The following is a 16,292-nucleotide window of genomic DNA, read 5'->3' on the forward strand; positions in this document are numbered from 1 at the left end:
GAAGGGATGAGAGAGGTAGCCGAGTGGATGACGACGAGCCGCCTGAAGCTGAACACAGATAAGACGGAGGTCCTCATCCTGGGCTCCTCGCCCTCCGCCTGGGACGACTCCTGGTGGCCCCCCGCCCTGGGCACCGCACCCAAACCGACGGACCACGCACGCAACCTGGGTTTCATCTTGGACTCCTCCCTCTCCATGACCAGGCAAGTCAACGCCGTCTCCTCGTCGTGCTTCAACATCCTGCGCATGCTTCGGAAGATCTTCTGGTGGATCCCCACAGAGACCAGGTAGACCGTCACCCAGGCCCTCGTCACCAGCCGACTGGACTACGGCAACGCACTCTACGCCGGAACCACCGCCAAGATCCAGAAGAGACTCCAGCGCATCCAGAACGCCTCAGCCAGACTCATCCTCGACATCCCACGACACAGCCACATCTCCGGACACCTAAGAGACCTGCACTGGCTCCCGGTCAACAAGAGAATCACCTTCCGCCTCCTTACCCACGCACACAAAGCTCTCCACGACCAAGGCCCGAGCTACCTCAACAACCGAATCAACTTCTACGCTCCCAAACGCCACCTCCGATCCGCCAGCCACGCCCTCGCCAACGTCCCACGCATCCGCAGAGCCACTACAGGAGGAAGGTCCTTCTCCTACCTGGCCGCCAAGACCTGGAACTCCCTCCCTGCCGACCTGCGCCAGACCCAAGACCACCTCTCCTTCAGGAAGAAGCTCAAGACCTGGCTGTTCGAGCAGTAGCGGCACCCCCCCCCAAAGCGCCTCGAGACCCTACGGGTAGGTAGTGCGCTCTATAAATGTCTTTGATTGATTGATTGATTGACTTACCGTTGTCTGGAATGGAAATTCGGATTCCTTCGCTGAATGGCCCCTCTCCTCCCTTTGTGGAGGCTGCCACTTGTATGGTGCACGTAGCGTTGAACTCCTTGATGGGAACAGCCAAAGTGCTGGCATTCACAAACCACTTCTGCAGGAAATTAGCAAAAACACAAATCTTAGTTGTACTTGCACCCAGAGGCGAGAATATGTTCTCATTCGGATCCAACACAGACTGCATTGTCTAGGGGGTAGAAGGGGAGTGATGCTGGTGTTATGCGTGTTTGGATTGCTACAATATGACTGAACTGTGCCACTTTATCTGACATCGCTTAGCGCTTTATATAGAGTTAATGTGACGGATAGCCCGCCTGACTTATTGCAAGTGCTGTAGGCTATAATGAACTTGTAATATACCAGGGGGTCACCTGACACATTTGTGATGGATTGTTGTATCTTCCAAACCTTAAATAAGGCGCTTAAGTCTTGTTATGTTGGCCACCTTTTCTGGTACTTCAGCTATATTGGCTAAAGCTGACTCGGTGTCATTTCCTCCACTATTCTCAATTAGGAGAGGTGGCCTAATAGCTACTGTGTTACATGTGGAGTCAAGAGTCCTTAGCTACATTGTCTGATCCAGGGCAAACCACTTTATTTAAGGTTATTTACCCTCTACAAAAATACAAATCAGCACTGAAAAGTCACTTTTTGCAGTTTGAAACAACAGGGCAATTACTCCCCAAGCTGCTGTAAGTAAGCACAATGCAGGTTGCTGGTTACCCGTCCCCCAGCCTTGCTCTAAATGTTAATTTCACACCGCTAGAATCCTCAGGCTAGTTATACTTTCGGGCATTTTTTAAATATTCTCTCATCACAAACGTCAATCACAGATTGTATAACATGATGGATAACTGGCGAGTCTGACGTAATAGGAAAATAGCAGGCATCTTACGTGACTTCCATGATCCTCCAGGTAGTGACAGTATTAGTTGCCTATTATGTGTTTTGTGGTTATCAATCAAGTTCACACAATGGTGCAATTTATTTAGAACGACACAGCTTTTTCCACAGATCATGTAAACATCCAGCACCCAAAGCCAGGTACAGTCATCAACATTTCTAATATTTTTTTCCCGATCCTTACAAATAAATTACAATCTAGTACAATTAAACCATAACATTGTTATTTGTCTAGCTTTGTTAATCATCCCATGAACATTGACCTATAATTTTAAGTGATGCTATGCAACAAGTTTATAATCAAAATATTTCTGCAGTCAAATAACATACAAATCTCCAAGTGCCTTAGTTTTTCCTGCATGTCACAATTTGATGTGCTTAGAATAGTTTGGAGAAGTTAGAAATAGGCTCATCTTGAATCTTAGGTACAACAAGATAATCTATATATTCACAGTGGAGAAGTGTGGCTCAATGGTTAGAGCAGCAGACCCTGATGCAGAGGTCTGTCCCGGGACCAGGGTTCAATTCCTGGCTCGGCGGGTCTTGGACTCAATTTCCTCGGACGTGATAATTCTCGCCTCGGTGCTTATTCTAATCATGGGTCCCTCTCTGCAACTCTGGGCAATAGCTTGCTTAATCTCCACAACGGCCCCAACAGCGCTGGGGTGCCTGGCTTCACCTTGGGGGTGCCCAGGAGTCGGCATTTCACAGGGAAAAGCCAGGAAGGGTTCCACAGTGGTATGCGCACAGCGCCAAGACGCCTCAGGGTATAAGTGCGCTGTACAAATTCACTTCACTTCACAGCACATTCTCATTAAAGTCATAATCTTGCATTTTCTTACATTGACCTTCGATCTGCAGGACACTGCTTTAAACCCTCCCCTTTCTTACCATCATTTCCCCATGCTACTGGAGTGTAACATTACATCTTTGCTAACACATTTTAGCATAGGCATCTACCTGTAAGTAGCTCTCCTGTGTGCATCCGAGCCTACTAAAGTAGAAGCTTTTGCTCAGCTAAATGAATATATGCATATCTAAAATGAAAAGTGTAGATTGAAAAAGAAAATGTGTGCATTTTCAGAATTAAGAAATTAATGTTGGAAAAAAATGGTTGAATTTCTAAAATATTTTTAAAGCTGACATTTGAGGGATAAATGCTTCAGCATTGGGGAGACCAGTTGCTACTATAATAATTACCTTGGTGCCACGAGCATTACAGTATGACTTGTGTATTAACTATGCAAAGACATTACAGAGCGAAAAGGACATGTTTACATTTCTGCTGACAACCCTGCCTGATACACTGAGGTCATCACTGCTGGTAACCTGGCATAGGGTGGCCACTAACGTAATAATGTACCCTGCGGTCACTATTACAACACCAACAGTATTAATAGTTCAGGATGATTTTCATTTAACATAAGTTGATCTCATTACAGAAAATATTGGAGACCCCCTGTTTAGCATGTAATGTGCCAGAGACATGTAAAGCTCCCTAATGGCATCCTGTTCCAGAAAAGGCTATGTTAAGTCGAAGGCCCAGATTCATCAAACAAAAATCCGCTCGCAAAGGGGCAGATTCTCAGAATCTGCCCCTTTGCGAGCGGTATTTTTGCATTTGGATGCATCATCCAGAATGCAAAAATCGCAATTTTAGAAATCGCTAAATTGAGATTAATTGCATTTAAGGAATCTCAAATTGAGATTCCTTAAATGCCATGCATGAAAGTTTTTAAAATAGCGAGATCGCTAATAGGGCTTGCAAATTACCATGAAGTACAACTTCATGGTAATTTGAAAAAACGTTGAAAAATGCACTAAAGTGCATTTTTCAAACATTCATGTTACGCACACACATGCCCTAAGGGCATGTGTGTTGCCAACATATGTACGCATATCAATTTCAGGGGTGCAACAGGGTGTCCTTTGGACACCCCTGCACCCTTGAAATCGCAATCTCAATTTGCGAATCGCTAATTGCGATTCGCAAATTGAGATGGTCTTCCCATTCATTCCTAAGGGCCTCTAGGCCCATAGGAATGAATAGGGAGGTATTCCTTAATTGTGACTCGCAATTTATGAGTCGCAATTAAGGAATTCTAGGAAAACGCTATTTTTTTAAGGGATTTCTTGATACATTCCATTTTGCAATTCCTTAATAGCGAATCGGTATTTTTCGCCGAAAGGAATCGCAAATTGGTTGTTGATGCATCTGGGGGCTAGTCTTTTTCCAAATTCAGTACCTTAATTACGTTGCCATTGGTAATTGTGTTAGGATGCTTCGTTAGGGAGGGGGAAATGGGCTTCCTCTACCTGATGTGTTTTCCGTATATTTTTTTTTAAGAGGCACCTCTCCCTTTCATGTACATCAGCTGCTGAAACCAGCCTGTCTCCCCTTCACTTCAGAAGCTTTCTCCCTTGCAATCCATCAAGTTACTCTCGCTACTCTCTCTTTTTCCACTGTCTTCGCTTTCTCTCTCTCTCTCTCTCCCTCTCTCTCTCTCTCTCCTTCTGCACGTCTTATGCAGGCAGCAGGAGTGGCCATGAGCTTTCAAAACCAGCCTCCACGGTCTCCAGCCCACGAGGGAAATGCCCGGTGGAATAAAAAGCCTGCCTGGCCCTGGCTACAGCAGCTGTGCTTTGTTGTTCTTCATAGAAGTGCAGCAGTTCTGTGTGACTCATCAATTCTGCGGTAATATTTACAGCAGACCAGGATAGGCGTTCACAGGAAGTGAAGTTTTCGTTTCTTAAGGCGATTTTCAGTAATGTGTGACGTGGTGTCGCCAGGCCAGAACTGGACAACGAATTAAAACCATAAACAATGTATTAAAATTGCTGGGGTGCAGTGTCAACGTGCTGCCAGCCTGCTGCACAGACACAGATAAGAAATGTCCACAGTTATGTACACCAATGACATTAATTTGTTTTTAACATTTATTTGGTAGGCAAGGATACAAATAAATCAACAAAGTGTTCCCTTTTCCTATCTGTCTTTAGATTTCTGTTTCCAGAACGAAATATTAACAAGCCATGAAAGAAAAATAAGCACTGATCTCGAAAGAAATACGTTATCCTTATGCATTAATGTTCTTTACCCACATGTATATACAGTTTCGGAGAACAAAGGAGCTGCTGCTGTTCCAGTTCGTGTTACAGTGGTCTAATTAAGCGTAATTATCTGACACAAATGTGCTCAAAGCAATGAAAGACCATTTTATGCAAATGAGGTGTAAAAAAATGGGGGATTTAAAACATAAAATTACACGAGACAGAATTGTGAAAAAATAGTAAGATTGTAAGTTTATCACTGATTTTAGTGCTATTTTGCATGATAAGTTGAACTACATTAAAAAAAAAAACAGACTTAAAAAAGGTCCAAATTGCAAGAAAATGGGAGCTTGCTATAGTACTGATGCTTTCACTAAGGCTGGGTTTATGTTGCTATTTGTATGGCTTCATTGTGTACTAATCACTGAACTGGTGTTTTTTCTATGTCTATGATCAAAGTAATACTATGCAGGCACTGCAGTGGTTCTTCTAATTTTCTGGGCTTAATCGGTGGCTTCATTTGGGTGCTGTGTATCGTGCCAAGCATATAATCAAGTAAAGCGATGAACAAAGTATCAATCACTGTAGTTACTAGGCTAAAACTAACAATTGGCATTATGTTGCACAGACGTTGTACCAATGATTAGGAAAGAAGATTGTGCATAGTGCGATTGTTAGGTAATGGGCTGACAATGTACCACAAACACCAGTAACACGCCCACATGGCCTTACCTGCTGCTGTCCCTATGGTTCATTGCCGTATAAATATCTGAATGGCTCCGTTTTCATCCATTATCTGAATAGCTTAACATTCATCTGTGATGTCATGGCTGACGGAAAAATCTTCTAAGACTTAGGGAACTGAACTCCCTAGGATCTGCTGCCATCTTTTAGTCCTTTGATTCTTGGTGGGCAGATGATGTGTGCATTGCTTGGCCTGAGGGTTCTAGTTGAAAAGCAGTTTATGCCCCAATGTATTCTATGTACTTATTCTGATGAACACCTCAATGGAAATAGTTTTGGATACCATTTGACAGGGTATGACGGCCATGGACAGGTTAAGGAGTGATTTGAGGTGTTCAGATTGAAAAAATAACTTAAGAAATAGGCGCTATTCCACAGACCAGGGCAAATGCCCTAGGACCCTACTCTATGGCTACCAGCACAGATGGGTGAGTTTAAGGTACCTAATCCGATCCTGATTCAATATCCAGGAGACTAAGGACTAGATGCAGCATGCATTTTGCTCCTCACAAACGGAGAAATTCGCAGAATCAGCTCGTTTGCAATCGCAAAAAATGCATCTCTGATGCAGCAAACCCAAATTTGCCATTCGGTAACCTGTTACCCAATTGCAAAATGAGTTTGCGATTCGCTATTTGGAAGGGACATGTTTATTGCATCTCTTCCAAATAGCGAATCCTAACGGTATGCATTAATGTTTTGTGACTGCGGTCGCAAAACAATTTCAAATTACCGCCTACCTCAAGTAGGTGGTGACCCATTCGCAAATGGGAAGAGATGTTTATATTTGTAGGATATGTCCTGTTTATTAATTTGTTCTGGATGGAATATTGACTAGAGATCCAGATATATATCACTTCTGGCGGTCGCCAGTAGGTAGTTATAGTTAGGACCTATTTTCCATAGGAAATCCTATTTGGAATAACCGGTTGACGAATCTTCGCAACATTTTCAAAACTGGTGGGGCGCTCTGGTCCGCTCCTAACCTGAAAGTCTCAGGGTAATTGGTTAAGCGGGGGCTGAGAAAAAAGGGGGGTCCCAAAACGTGTTTCCCCATGCAATTTTCCATAGGAACCTTTAGTCGCAGCTACAGCCCGAACTGCTGAACGGAATTAAACCAAATTTGGCAGATAGGTAGACCTTTGTTCAGAGTCATGCCTTTTGCTTTAATGGTGTAAATCCGTTCAGTAGTTCCTGAGAAAATCAAAATTAAAATCACATGCATATCTATGGCCACGGTGGATCCGAGCACCCTAAGCGCACCCTGCCAAGCACGAGCTGGATGCTAATTGGCTGTCAACACTCCAAACCAGGAAGTGTTGGCAGCCATCTTTTGCCTTGGTAGAACCGAGGCACAAGAAACCTAAGAAAAGTCCACACAAAATGCAAAAAGGGTGCAGGGTAGAAACACCCTGACCCCCTAGGCCTGGTCAGGGGGTCCTACAAGGCCCCACCAATTATTATTTTTTAAATCGACAAAATCCACGCAGGGTGCGCAGATCTTGCCAATAAATTAAAAAAAAGAAGCGCGGGCTCCTGCGCTATATTGGTAATTAGCCCCCGGGGGGGGCTAAATCCCGGGCACAATGAAAGAATGTAGGTGGGGGCCCAAAGGGGCCCCCCCAGCCCAGGGACCACCACCAAAGGGGCTTTATTAAAAATTGTGTGGAGGGCTCATAGCCCCCCCTTCCCCAGTCCAGGGACTGCCACCCCCAGGGCTTTTAACATGACTGGGTGGGGGGCTCAAAGGCCCCCCCAAGCCCCTGGGACCGCCACCTCCGGGGCTTGTTTTTCGTAATTGTTTTTAAAAACACCTGTGTGAGGGTGCTTGAGTTCCCCCACACGCCCCGGGTATCGCCACCTCCCCAGGGCGCCCACACCCAGGACACTGTAGTTTGCTATGGCAGGGCGGGAGCCTTGCGGCTCCCACCCTGCCATAGCAAACTTGGTTTTCATTTTGAAAGAGAGAGCAGGGAAACCTACTCTCTCTTTCAAAATGCAAACCAAATTGTTTTTCCACACGGGGAGCTGCATCTTAGCAGCTCCCTATGTGGAAAAGCAATGCCAGCTCCGCAGGAGGCGGGGAGCCGTCTGGAACCGTGGGGGGATTGGGGACCTCCCACGGCCCCCAATAGAGAGGGCCAGCCCCGGGGGATGGGGGTCCCTGGGGCCACAAGTGGCCCGTGAGGGGGGCCACGTGGCCACCCGCCCCAAAATATACATTTTAAAAAGAAAAATAGGCCCCCGGGGGTTGGGATCTCCGGGGCCATAAGTGGCCAGAGGGGGGCAACGCAGCCCTCCTCCAAAAGAAGGGAAAACAATTTAAAAAAGGCCATGCCCCGGGTGTTGGGCTCCCCAGGGCCGATAAGGCCTCAGAAGGGTGCCACGCAGCCCCCTTCTAATTTTTTTATTTTTTTAATAGCAAATTAGGGGGCAGGCCCTGGGGGATGAGATCCCCAGGGCCAAAAAATTAGAAAAGGAAGGGGGGCTACACAGCCCTCCTTCTTCAAAAAAAAAAAAAAAGACAGGCATCGGGCCAGAGGCCACACCCCCTCCTTTCAGCACTCTGAAAACGCACCCCATGGCACGTTTGCAGATGGGAAATGAATTCCCCTTGAATACTGGGGGTCCCTGGGGGCCAACTAGCCCACCAGGAACCTCCAGTATGCGCCAGGGGACTGCATTGCTGAGGGGTGTTCTGAGGCCACGCCCCTTTTTACACCTTGTTGCAATGCAGCTCTGTGGCGCTTAATGGAGGTAGCTATGTGGGCTAGTTGTGCCCTAGGGATCCTCAGGATTCAAGGGGAGTTAATCCCCCAACTTAAAACGCGCCACGGGGTGCGCTTGCACAGTTGTGAAGGGAGGGGGCGGGCCTGAGGTGATATGTGTGCAAACACAGCCTGTGGCACGTTTTAAGTTCAGGTATTAATTCCTCTTCAATCCTGAGGGTCCCTGGGGGCCAACTAGCCCACCAGGTACCTCCAGTAAGCGCCACTGAGCTGCGTTGCAGAGTGTTGTAAAAAGGGGCGTGGCCTCTGAACACCTCTCTGCAACGCAGCTCTCTGGCTCATATTGGAGGTACCTGGTGGGCTAGTTGGCCCCTAGGGACCCTCTGGATTGAGGAGGAATTAATTCTCCAACTTAAAAAACGCCACAGGGCGTGTTTGCAGACATGTCACCTCAGGCCCCGCCCCCCTTCCTTCACCATTGTGCAAATATTCCTCTAAAATCAGCCGAACTACAAATTCCGATTTACTCACCTGTTATCAGGAGAGACCTCAGTGTAGCATCTTTGAGCCCGGTACTGATCCTGAAAAGTAATTCTAACCGTACTTACCAGTAACTTGAATTTCCTTCCATAGGCTAACATTGACTGGTTTCACTTGGAAATTCTTCTAAGTGTGGAGTTTTGGAACTATAATCCGTTGGCCGCGGGGCTAATTCCCTCGCTGTGCTGGGGGGCGGGGGTGCGCGCACAGCGCCCCGGTGCTCGTGGCTCGTCATGAGCCACGGTGGCCGTGTGCTCATGACGAGCTGAGCTCATCACGACCACACCCGTTTCCATAGAACGTTCAGCACAGCGGGGGAATTAGCCCAGCATGCGTGCATTCGGACCGTTATGACGAGCTCAGTTCATCATGAGCACACGAGCACCGTGGCTCATGACGATCTGAGCTCGTCCTGAGCGTCCAACGGGTTAAAATATTCCTCTAAAATCGGCCAAACTACGAATTCTGATTTATTCACCTGTTATCAGGAGAGACCTCAGTGCTGCATCTTTGAGCCCAGTACTGATCCTGAAAAGTAATTCTAACCGTACTTACCAGTAGCTTGAATTTCCTTCCATAGGATATCATTGCTTGCTTCTTGCTGAAAAAGTTTCTAAGTGTCGATTTTTGAAAATTACAAATATTCCTCTAAAATCAGCCGAACTACGAATTCCGATTTACTCACCTGTTATCAGGAGAGACCTCAGTGCTATATCTTTGAGCCCAGTACTTATCCTGAAAAGTAATTCTAACCGTACTTACCAGTAAGTTGAATTTCCTTCCGTAGGATATCATTGCTTGCTTTTTGCTTAAAGTTTCTGTGTCGATTTTTGAAACTTACAAATATTCCTCTAAAATCAGCTGAACTACGAATTCCGATTTACTCACCTGTTATCAGGAGAGACCTCAGTGCTACATCTTTGAGCCCAGTACTGATCTTGAAAAGTAATTCTAACCATACTTACCAGTAACTTGAATTTCCTTCCATAGGATATCATTGCCTGCTTTTTGCTGAAAAAGTTTCTAAGTGTTGATTTTTGAAACTTACAAATATTCTCTAAAAATCGTGCCAACAATAAAAATGTAATTGCTTGCCTGTCTTAGATAGAGGTCCCAGTGCTGAACCTAGGAGTCCAGCATTGGATTACAAAAGTAACGTGAACACACTTTACCTGCAACTTGAAATTCCTTCCGTAGGATAACATTGGTAATTCCATCTTGAAAAAAATTACGAAAATAATATAAATATATTAAAATAAAAATAGAATACAAAAAAACTCAGTTCCAGTATTTTAAATTTTTTTTTCCCATTTATATTAAAAAAATATAATGTCATTTAAAAAATAAAATATTTAAAAATAAACAGTTAAAAAACTGTAGAAAATCAGTATCAAAAAATAAATATAACTATTATTACAGTTAAAAGTTAACATTTAAAAAACCTTCGAAATTCACTGAAAAAACCATAGGTTTCAGACATGTTATAGTTGGGAATTAGCATTTAAAAAACCTTTGAAATTCACTGAAAAAAAACCATAGGTATCAGGGCTGTTATAGTTAGCTGAACATTTCACTCGTACAAAACCATTGAAATTCCTTCATTATAGTTAGTTCTGCTAACTATAATTCACGCACCCGCAATCCACTGCTGAAGATGTCACATATTACATCATTCATGACATGGTCAGTGACATCACTGATGACATCTCAAATGACATCACTGATGACATCATCCATGTGACAATCAGATACAGCTCATCATACAGTAGTATAACTTTTCATCACTCACTGTAAAATACAGAGTACCATATTTTTATTTATTTATTTGCAAAGTTTTATATAGCGCAGGCTAGAACCGGAGGTATCAGAGCGCTTTACATGAGGATCAGTGAGTTGCAGGTTCCATAGTTACATACACAGGTATAGACATAGGAGAAAAGAAAAAAAAACTTGAGATTACACAATACTGTGAGAATATTAGAGCATACACACTTCTTATGGGGAGTGAAGAGGTAGAGAGGGGATGGTAAACGGGGGTAAGGAATGCAGGTAGGAAAACACAATGGGGAGGCGAGGAAAACTATGTCCGATGTCAGGCTGAGTAGGTGTGGGCCGAGGGGTGAACCAGAGCCAAACTCCTGTATAGCTGCATATGACAGCTCCACCGGGTATCAGCCAAAGTTGCTCGGGCACCGCAGTATTCTTTGCAAAGATTTACATAGCCCTGGCTAGACCCTTAGGTACCAGAGCGCTTTACAGGAGGATCAGAGAGTTACATGTTCCATAATTACATAGACAAGTATAGACATAGGAGAAAAGAAAAAAAACAAAAAAAACATGAGATTACACAAAACTGTGAGATCATTAGCGCATACACATGTTTTATGGGGAGTGAAGAGGTAGAGGGGGAATGGTAAAAGGGGGTAGGGAATGCAGGTAGGAAAACATAATGGGGAGGCGAGGAAAATGATGTCTGATGTCCGGCTGGGTAGGTGCTGGCCTAGGGGTGAACTATAGCCAAACTCCTCTATAGCTGCATACGACAGCTCCACCGGGCATCAGCCAAAGTTGCTTGTCCACCGCGGTAAGTACAGACAGCTACAGTACAGACACCAATACAAGTTTCTGAAAACCAACTCAGTGATTCATAGATCTACACATACATCTAATCACTTACTTGTAGATTCACTCATACATGCTGTCAATGATCAATAGAACACTATCAAATATACTTATACACCTATATCAACATTACAAACCAGCACACATCCTATTCACTTATGCAGTCATCCTACTCACTTATGCAAACAATTGATCATACTTACATTTAGTCAGCTACACGCTTATACAAACACCACTTCATTTATTCATATAGATAGTGACTCATACTTAGTGTGTTATAAAATCACTATTACAAGTATACAGTTATCCATACAGTCAGTTATATAATCACTGAATCTTATGTATACTTATTAATATACAACAACTGTCACATACACTGCCTTTTATTTTTCTAGTTTGTTGGACATGTACCATTGAGACATATATTTGCTCATCACCACACCCATAAAGATATTCCCTCACCCAAACAACTGTTATAACATGCAGTCTTAACCTCATATAACTACTGAATCAACTATTCACACATCTTTGAGCAGTCACCCCCCCCACTGAACCACACACACATTCACTCTTTCATACAAATACTCAGTTAACTAATCAATAACTAATATAGACTTTCATGTAGCTAGTAACTAACTGGTGCAGCAGTTTACACTACAACTGACAAAGTGATACAGATATTCACACTGTTTAGTCACTATCCAATATATTTAGCGAGACACTATAAATGAGTCAAGTAAACAGTCAATCACACTGCTACTAAATCCTCCATCCAGATATTTATATATCCATTCATTCTTCAATGCAGATTGCTATATATATAATACATATTTAAATAACGAACCAAACCACATTCATCGGATGATGTCATCAGTGTTGTCATCAGTGATATCATCTGAGATGTCATCAGTAATGTCACTGACCATGTCAAGAATTATGTAATATGTGACATCATCAGCAGTGGATTGAGGGCGCGGGAGTTATAGTTAGCAGAACTAACTATAAAGGAGGAATTTCAATGGTTTTGTACAAGTGAAATGTCCAGCTAACTATAACAGCCCTGAAACCTATGTTTTTTTCAGTAAATTTCCAAGGTTTTTTAAATGCTAACGCGTTTTCCACATGTTAATTTCCATAGGAAACTTTAGACAAAGCTACAGCCTGAACTGCTGAACCGAATTACATCAAATGTGGCAAAAAGGTAGGTCTTACTTCAGAAAGAACCCTTTTTTTTTAAATGGTGTAAATCCGTTCAATAGTTTTTGAGATATTAAAGGAGAAACATATATATCTGGGCGGAGCCTAACCCCACAAGCACGAGCTTGGCTCTAATTGGCTGCCAACACTTCAAACCAGGAAGTGTTGGCAGCTATCTTATGCCTCAGACGAGGGAGAAATAAAAAGGTAAAAGAAAGATACATATATATGTATATATACTTGTGCAGGTAAAATAGGAAGAATACTTAGTAGTATCCTAACATCTGAGAGCGTGTCTGTCTCTATCGTGAACTGGAAGTCCGGATATGCCTGATTGAGGAAGTGGAGCGTGAGCAAAACGGAGCGACGGAGCAAGCGGGCAAGTGGAGTCGAGCAGCGGTTTGATGCTATCATTTAACAGACAGTTACAGTATTTTCATACCATCCTCCTACAGTGTGCTGCCTTTTCTCTGCTCTGCTCTTAGATGGTTCTGATGTATGTTTTTTTGTTAGCAAAGATTTTATCATTGAAAAAGGCAAAATTGATTATTTGAACAAATTCAAGCATTTTCACACTACGTACGCAGGAGCTCAAAGAAACATTGCACTCGTGTTGGGGCACAGTTTCAAAATGTGCCAGAATACTAAATGTGTCAGGAATATAATGTCCACTAATTTATGATTTCTAGGAAGCAGAGCAAGATCCGATGGTTTCTCAGATGCAGAGTAAAGGATCACATGGTATATTGCATTGCACCGTTTATATAGTGCTTGTTACCCCTATGCGGGGCATCAAAGCACGTGATTTGGGCAGGGAGATTGTATACCTCTTGAATTGATCTAAAAACTTTTTTTAAGTGTTTTCTAAACTGATGGAGATTGCATCAGTCGGTGCTTTTAAGCCTCGTGCTTCAAATACCCAAATATTTAACACGTAAAAGTTCACTAAGATATTGGTGGATTTTGTCCTCAAATCTTTCACCGCAAATGCCTGACAGAAATGAACACAATGTGATACCGGACAGTAAAGTAACAGTGACATCTCATTTGCTACATTGGTAACTTGACACGCATGGTTGTGTGAAGTGGTTGGAAATGGGATTGGCATGTATGTCTGTTACTTGTGCTGGAAATAAACTATAGATCATGAATGAATGAATGGCATATTTGTAAAAATACAAAACAGGGCGCCATGACTACTGAGCACTGCTTCCACCTATGCCACTCATGCTATGCATGCTATTTATGTGAAGCTGAGCTCCCCTTTGCAATTCCCATGCAGTGAACAAAAGCCTCATAAATGCATGTCTTTACAAAGGCAGCAAATGAGGAGCATCAGAAGTTGTATGTCTTAACAGCGCATGCTTTTACAACGCCTGCCTTTACCATGCATCCATTACCATGCAATGCCTTTACCACGCATATGCCTTTACCACATATGCCTTTACAACGCACTGTAAATATTTATATTGTAAGTGAAATCTCTCTCTCTCTATATATATATATATATATATATATACACAAACACACACATGCGCACGCACACACATATATACATATTACTTTTTTTAATTGGGGAGAATTATTTTTTTTATTTGCCTTTACTATACCATACTCCTACCTGCAGGAAGGGTGAAGAGAAGAGAGCATCGATGGATGAGTGGGTGGATGAATCAGTATGTGGATGAATGAGTGGATGAAAGTGTGAGTGGATGATGGATAGACAGGTGAAACATGGCAAAGTAAAGGGATGGGTGGATGAATGAGTGATTGGATAGCTGGATGAACAGGCAAAAGGATGGCAGAGTAAAAGGATGGATGAGTGGGTGGAAAGATAAGTGAATGGAAGGCAGAGTGGATGGATGGATGGCAAAGTGGATGGATGATGGGTGGCAGGATAGAAGGATGGATGACAGTGAATGAATGGATAGATTAATGGATGGATGGATGGTAGAGTGGATGGGTGGATGGATGGCATAGTGGTTGTGTGGATGGATGGCAGAGTGAATGGATGGATGTTGAAAAGATGGATGTACGGATGGATGGATCACTAGCACAGTGAGTGGATTGATTGCAGAGTGGATAGATGGGTGTATGGATGTATGGATGAGCAGCTGGCACAGTGGAGGGCAGAATGAATGGATGGATGCAGAGTGGATTGATGGATGGTAGAGTGGATAGTAGAGGGGATGGATGAGTGGCAGAGTAGATTGATGGATGACAGAGTGGATGGATGGCAGATTAGATGGATGGATAGAAGAGTCGATTGCAGAGTGGATGAATGGATGGATCGGAGAGTGGGTCAATTGGTGGATGAATGGCAGAATGGATGAATAGCAGAGTGGATGAATGGCTGAATGGATGGATGGATGGAATGGGAAAGATTGAATGATGGATGACAAAATGTGAATTCGAAATAATTGATAGCAGCAGGTGCATGAAAGGGTAAATGAATGAAATGAATGTATAGATGGAAGAGATCAGGAAGCTGCTCTAGGGAGGGTTTTGTTCACTTGCTTCTCTGGTTTGGTGGCATCAGCGCTTCAGTTCAAAGTGGGGGCTATTTTAATTTCCTGACTACTCCCTTGCCTACCCTCAACCCTAACAACACCCATAACACCCAATACCCCTACCCACCCCTAAATCCTAAAAACATCCATGCCACTCCATACCCCTACCCACCACTATAATTGAAAAACCCTGTAACCACCCTATACCCTTACCCACCCCATAAATCCTGAAAACACCCTTACAACCCAATACTCCTACCCACTCATAAACACTAAAAACAAACACCCTTGCCACCCAATAACCATATATAAATCTCCTGCACAGTAACTATTTCATTTAGCAACATATTGTGATGAACTTCTAACCTCTGTACTCACACAAGTGATCCATGAACTGATACTATGGTAACAGGCAGAAAGGTAGTGGCTGTACAAAAAACTGTTATATTTACCCTGGATCCTCTACAAGACAGAAACAAAAGCAAAATACCACATTTACAACCCCTTTGCACAGTTTTCCCGGGGGGGGGGCTCGAGTGGAGGAGGAGGCGGTCCCCGGAACTGCGGGGGACATTGAGCCCCCGCATACATATAGTTAAAGATCCGGGGGGTAGCGATCCCAGCGCAGAGGAGACCCTCTAGGCCCCCCATTATGAAAAACAAATTGCCCCGGGATTTGGCCCTCCCGGAGGCTAATTAACAATAAAGCAGGCTTCGCCTTTCTTTTTCGCCCAAAACGCGTACCCTGCATTTTTTTAATTAATTATTCCGCGTGACCTCATATACGGCGCCCCGTACATGTACGGCGCGAAAGATTCTAATTGTTCAAAAACATATACTTATGTATTTAATGTACATATTAAGAGAAAACATTATCTGGGATAATCATGAAAATTGTTTTTTAAAACTTTAAAAAAACATATATTACTTTTAAAATCAATTGCGAAATAGCGGCCGTACGTCGTAAGAGTAAAGATAGTTTGAAGACTTATACGTTTTATAAAACAATATAGTACTGCACGCTAACGGACAAAAGTCACCACAATTATTGACCCCTCTCCCAACATTTAAAAGCCCCTGGGGGAGGTGGTAAATTAAAAGA

General features: G+C 43.4%; 1 protein-coding gene across 5 annotated transcripts in view; it reads right to left on the reverse strand.

Moving 5' to 3' along the window:
- Nucleotides 1-16,292, reverse strand: part of MERTK (MER proto-oncogene, tyrosine kinase) — a 366,926-nt gene that overhangs the window by 110,864 nt on the left and 239,770 nt on the right. For 3 of the 5 annotated variants that reach the window (XM_086927211.1, XM_086927210.1, XM_086927214.1), the window contains 2 exons: nucleotides 10,034-10,078; nucleotides 850-988 (listed from right to left, as the gene is read on the reverse strand). In XM_086927211.1, coding sequence (XP_086783337.1) covers nucleotides 850-988; nucleotides 10,034-10,078 — 184 coding nt within the window. The remainder of the gene's footprint in view (nucleotides 1-849; nucleotides 989-10,033; nucleotides 10,079-16,292) is intronic. The other 2 variants (XM_086927212.1, XM_086927213.1) reach the window with 1 other exon arrangement.

Source organism: Lissotriton vulgaris, chromosome 6 (assembly GCF_964263255.1).
Source record: "Lissotriton vulgaris chromosome 6, aLisVul1.2, whole genome shotgun sequence".
Lineage (NCBI taxonomy): Eukaryota > Metazoa > Chordata > Amphibia > Caudata > Salamandridae > Lissotriton > Lissotriton vulgaris.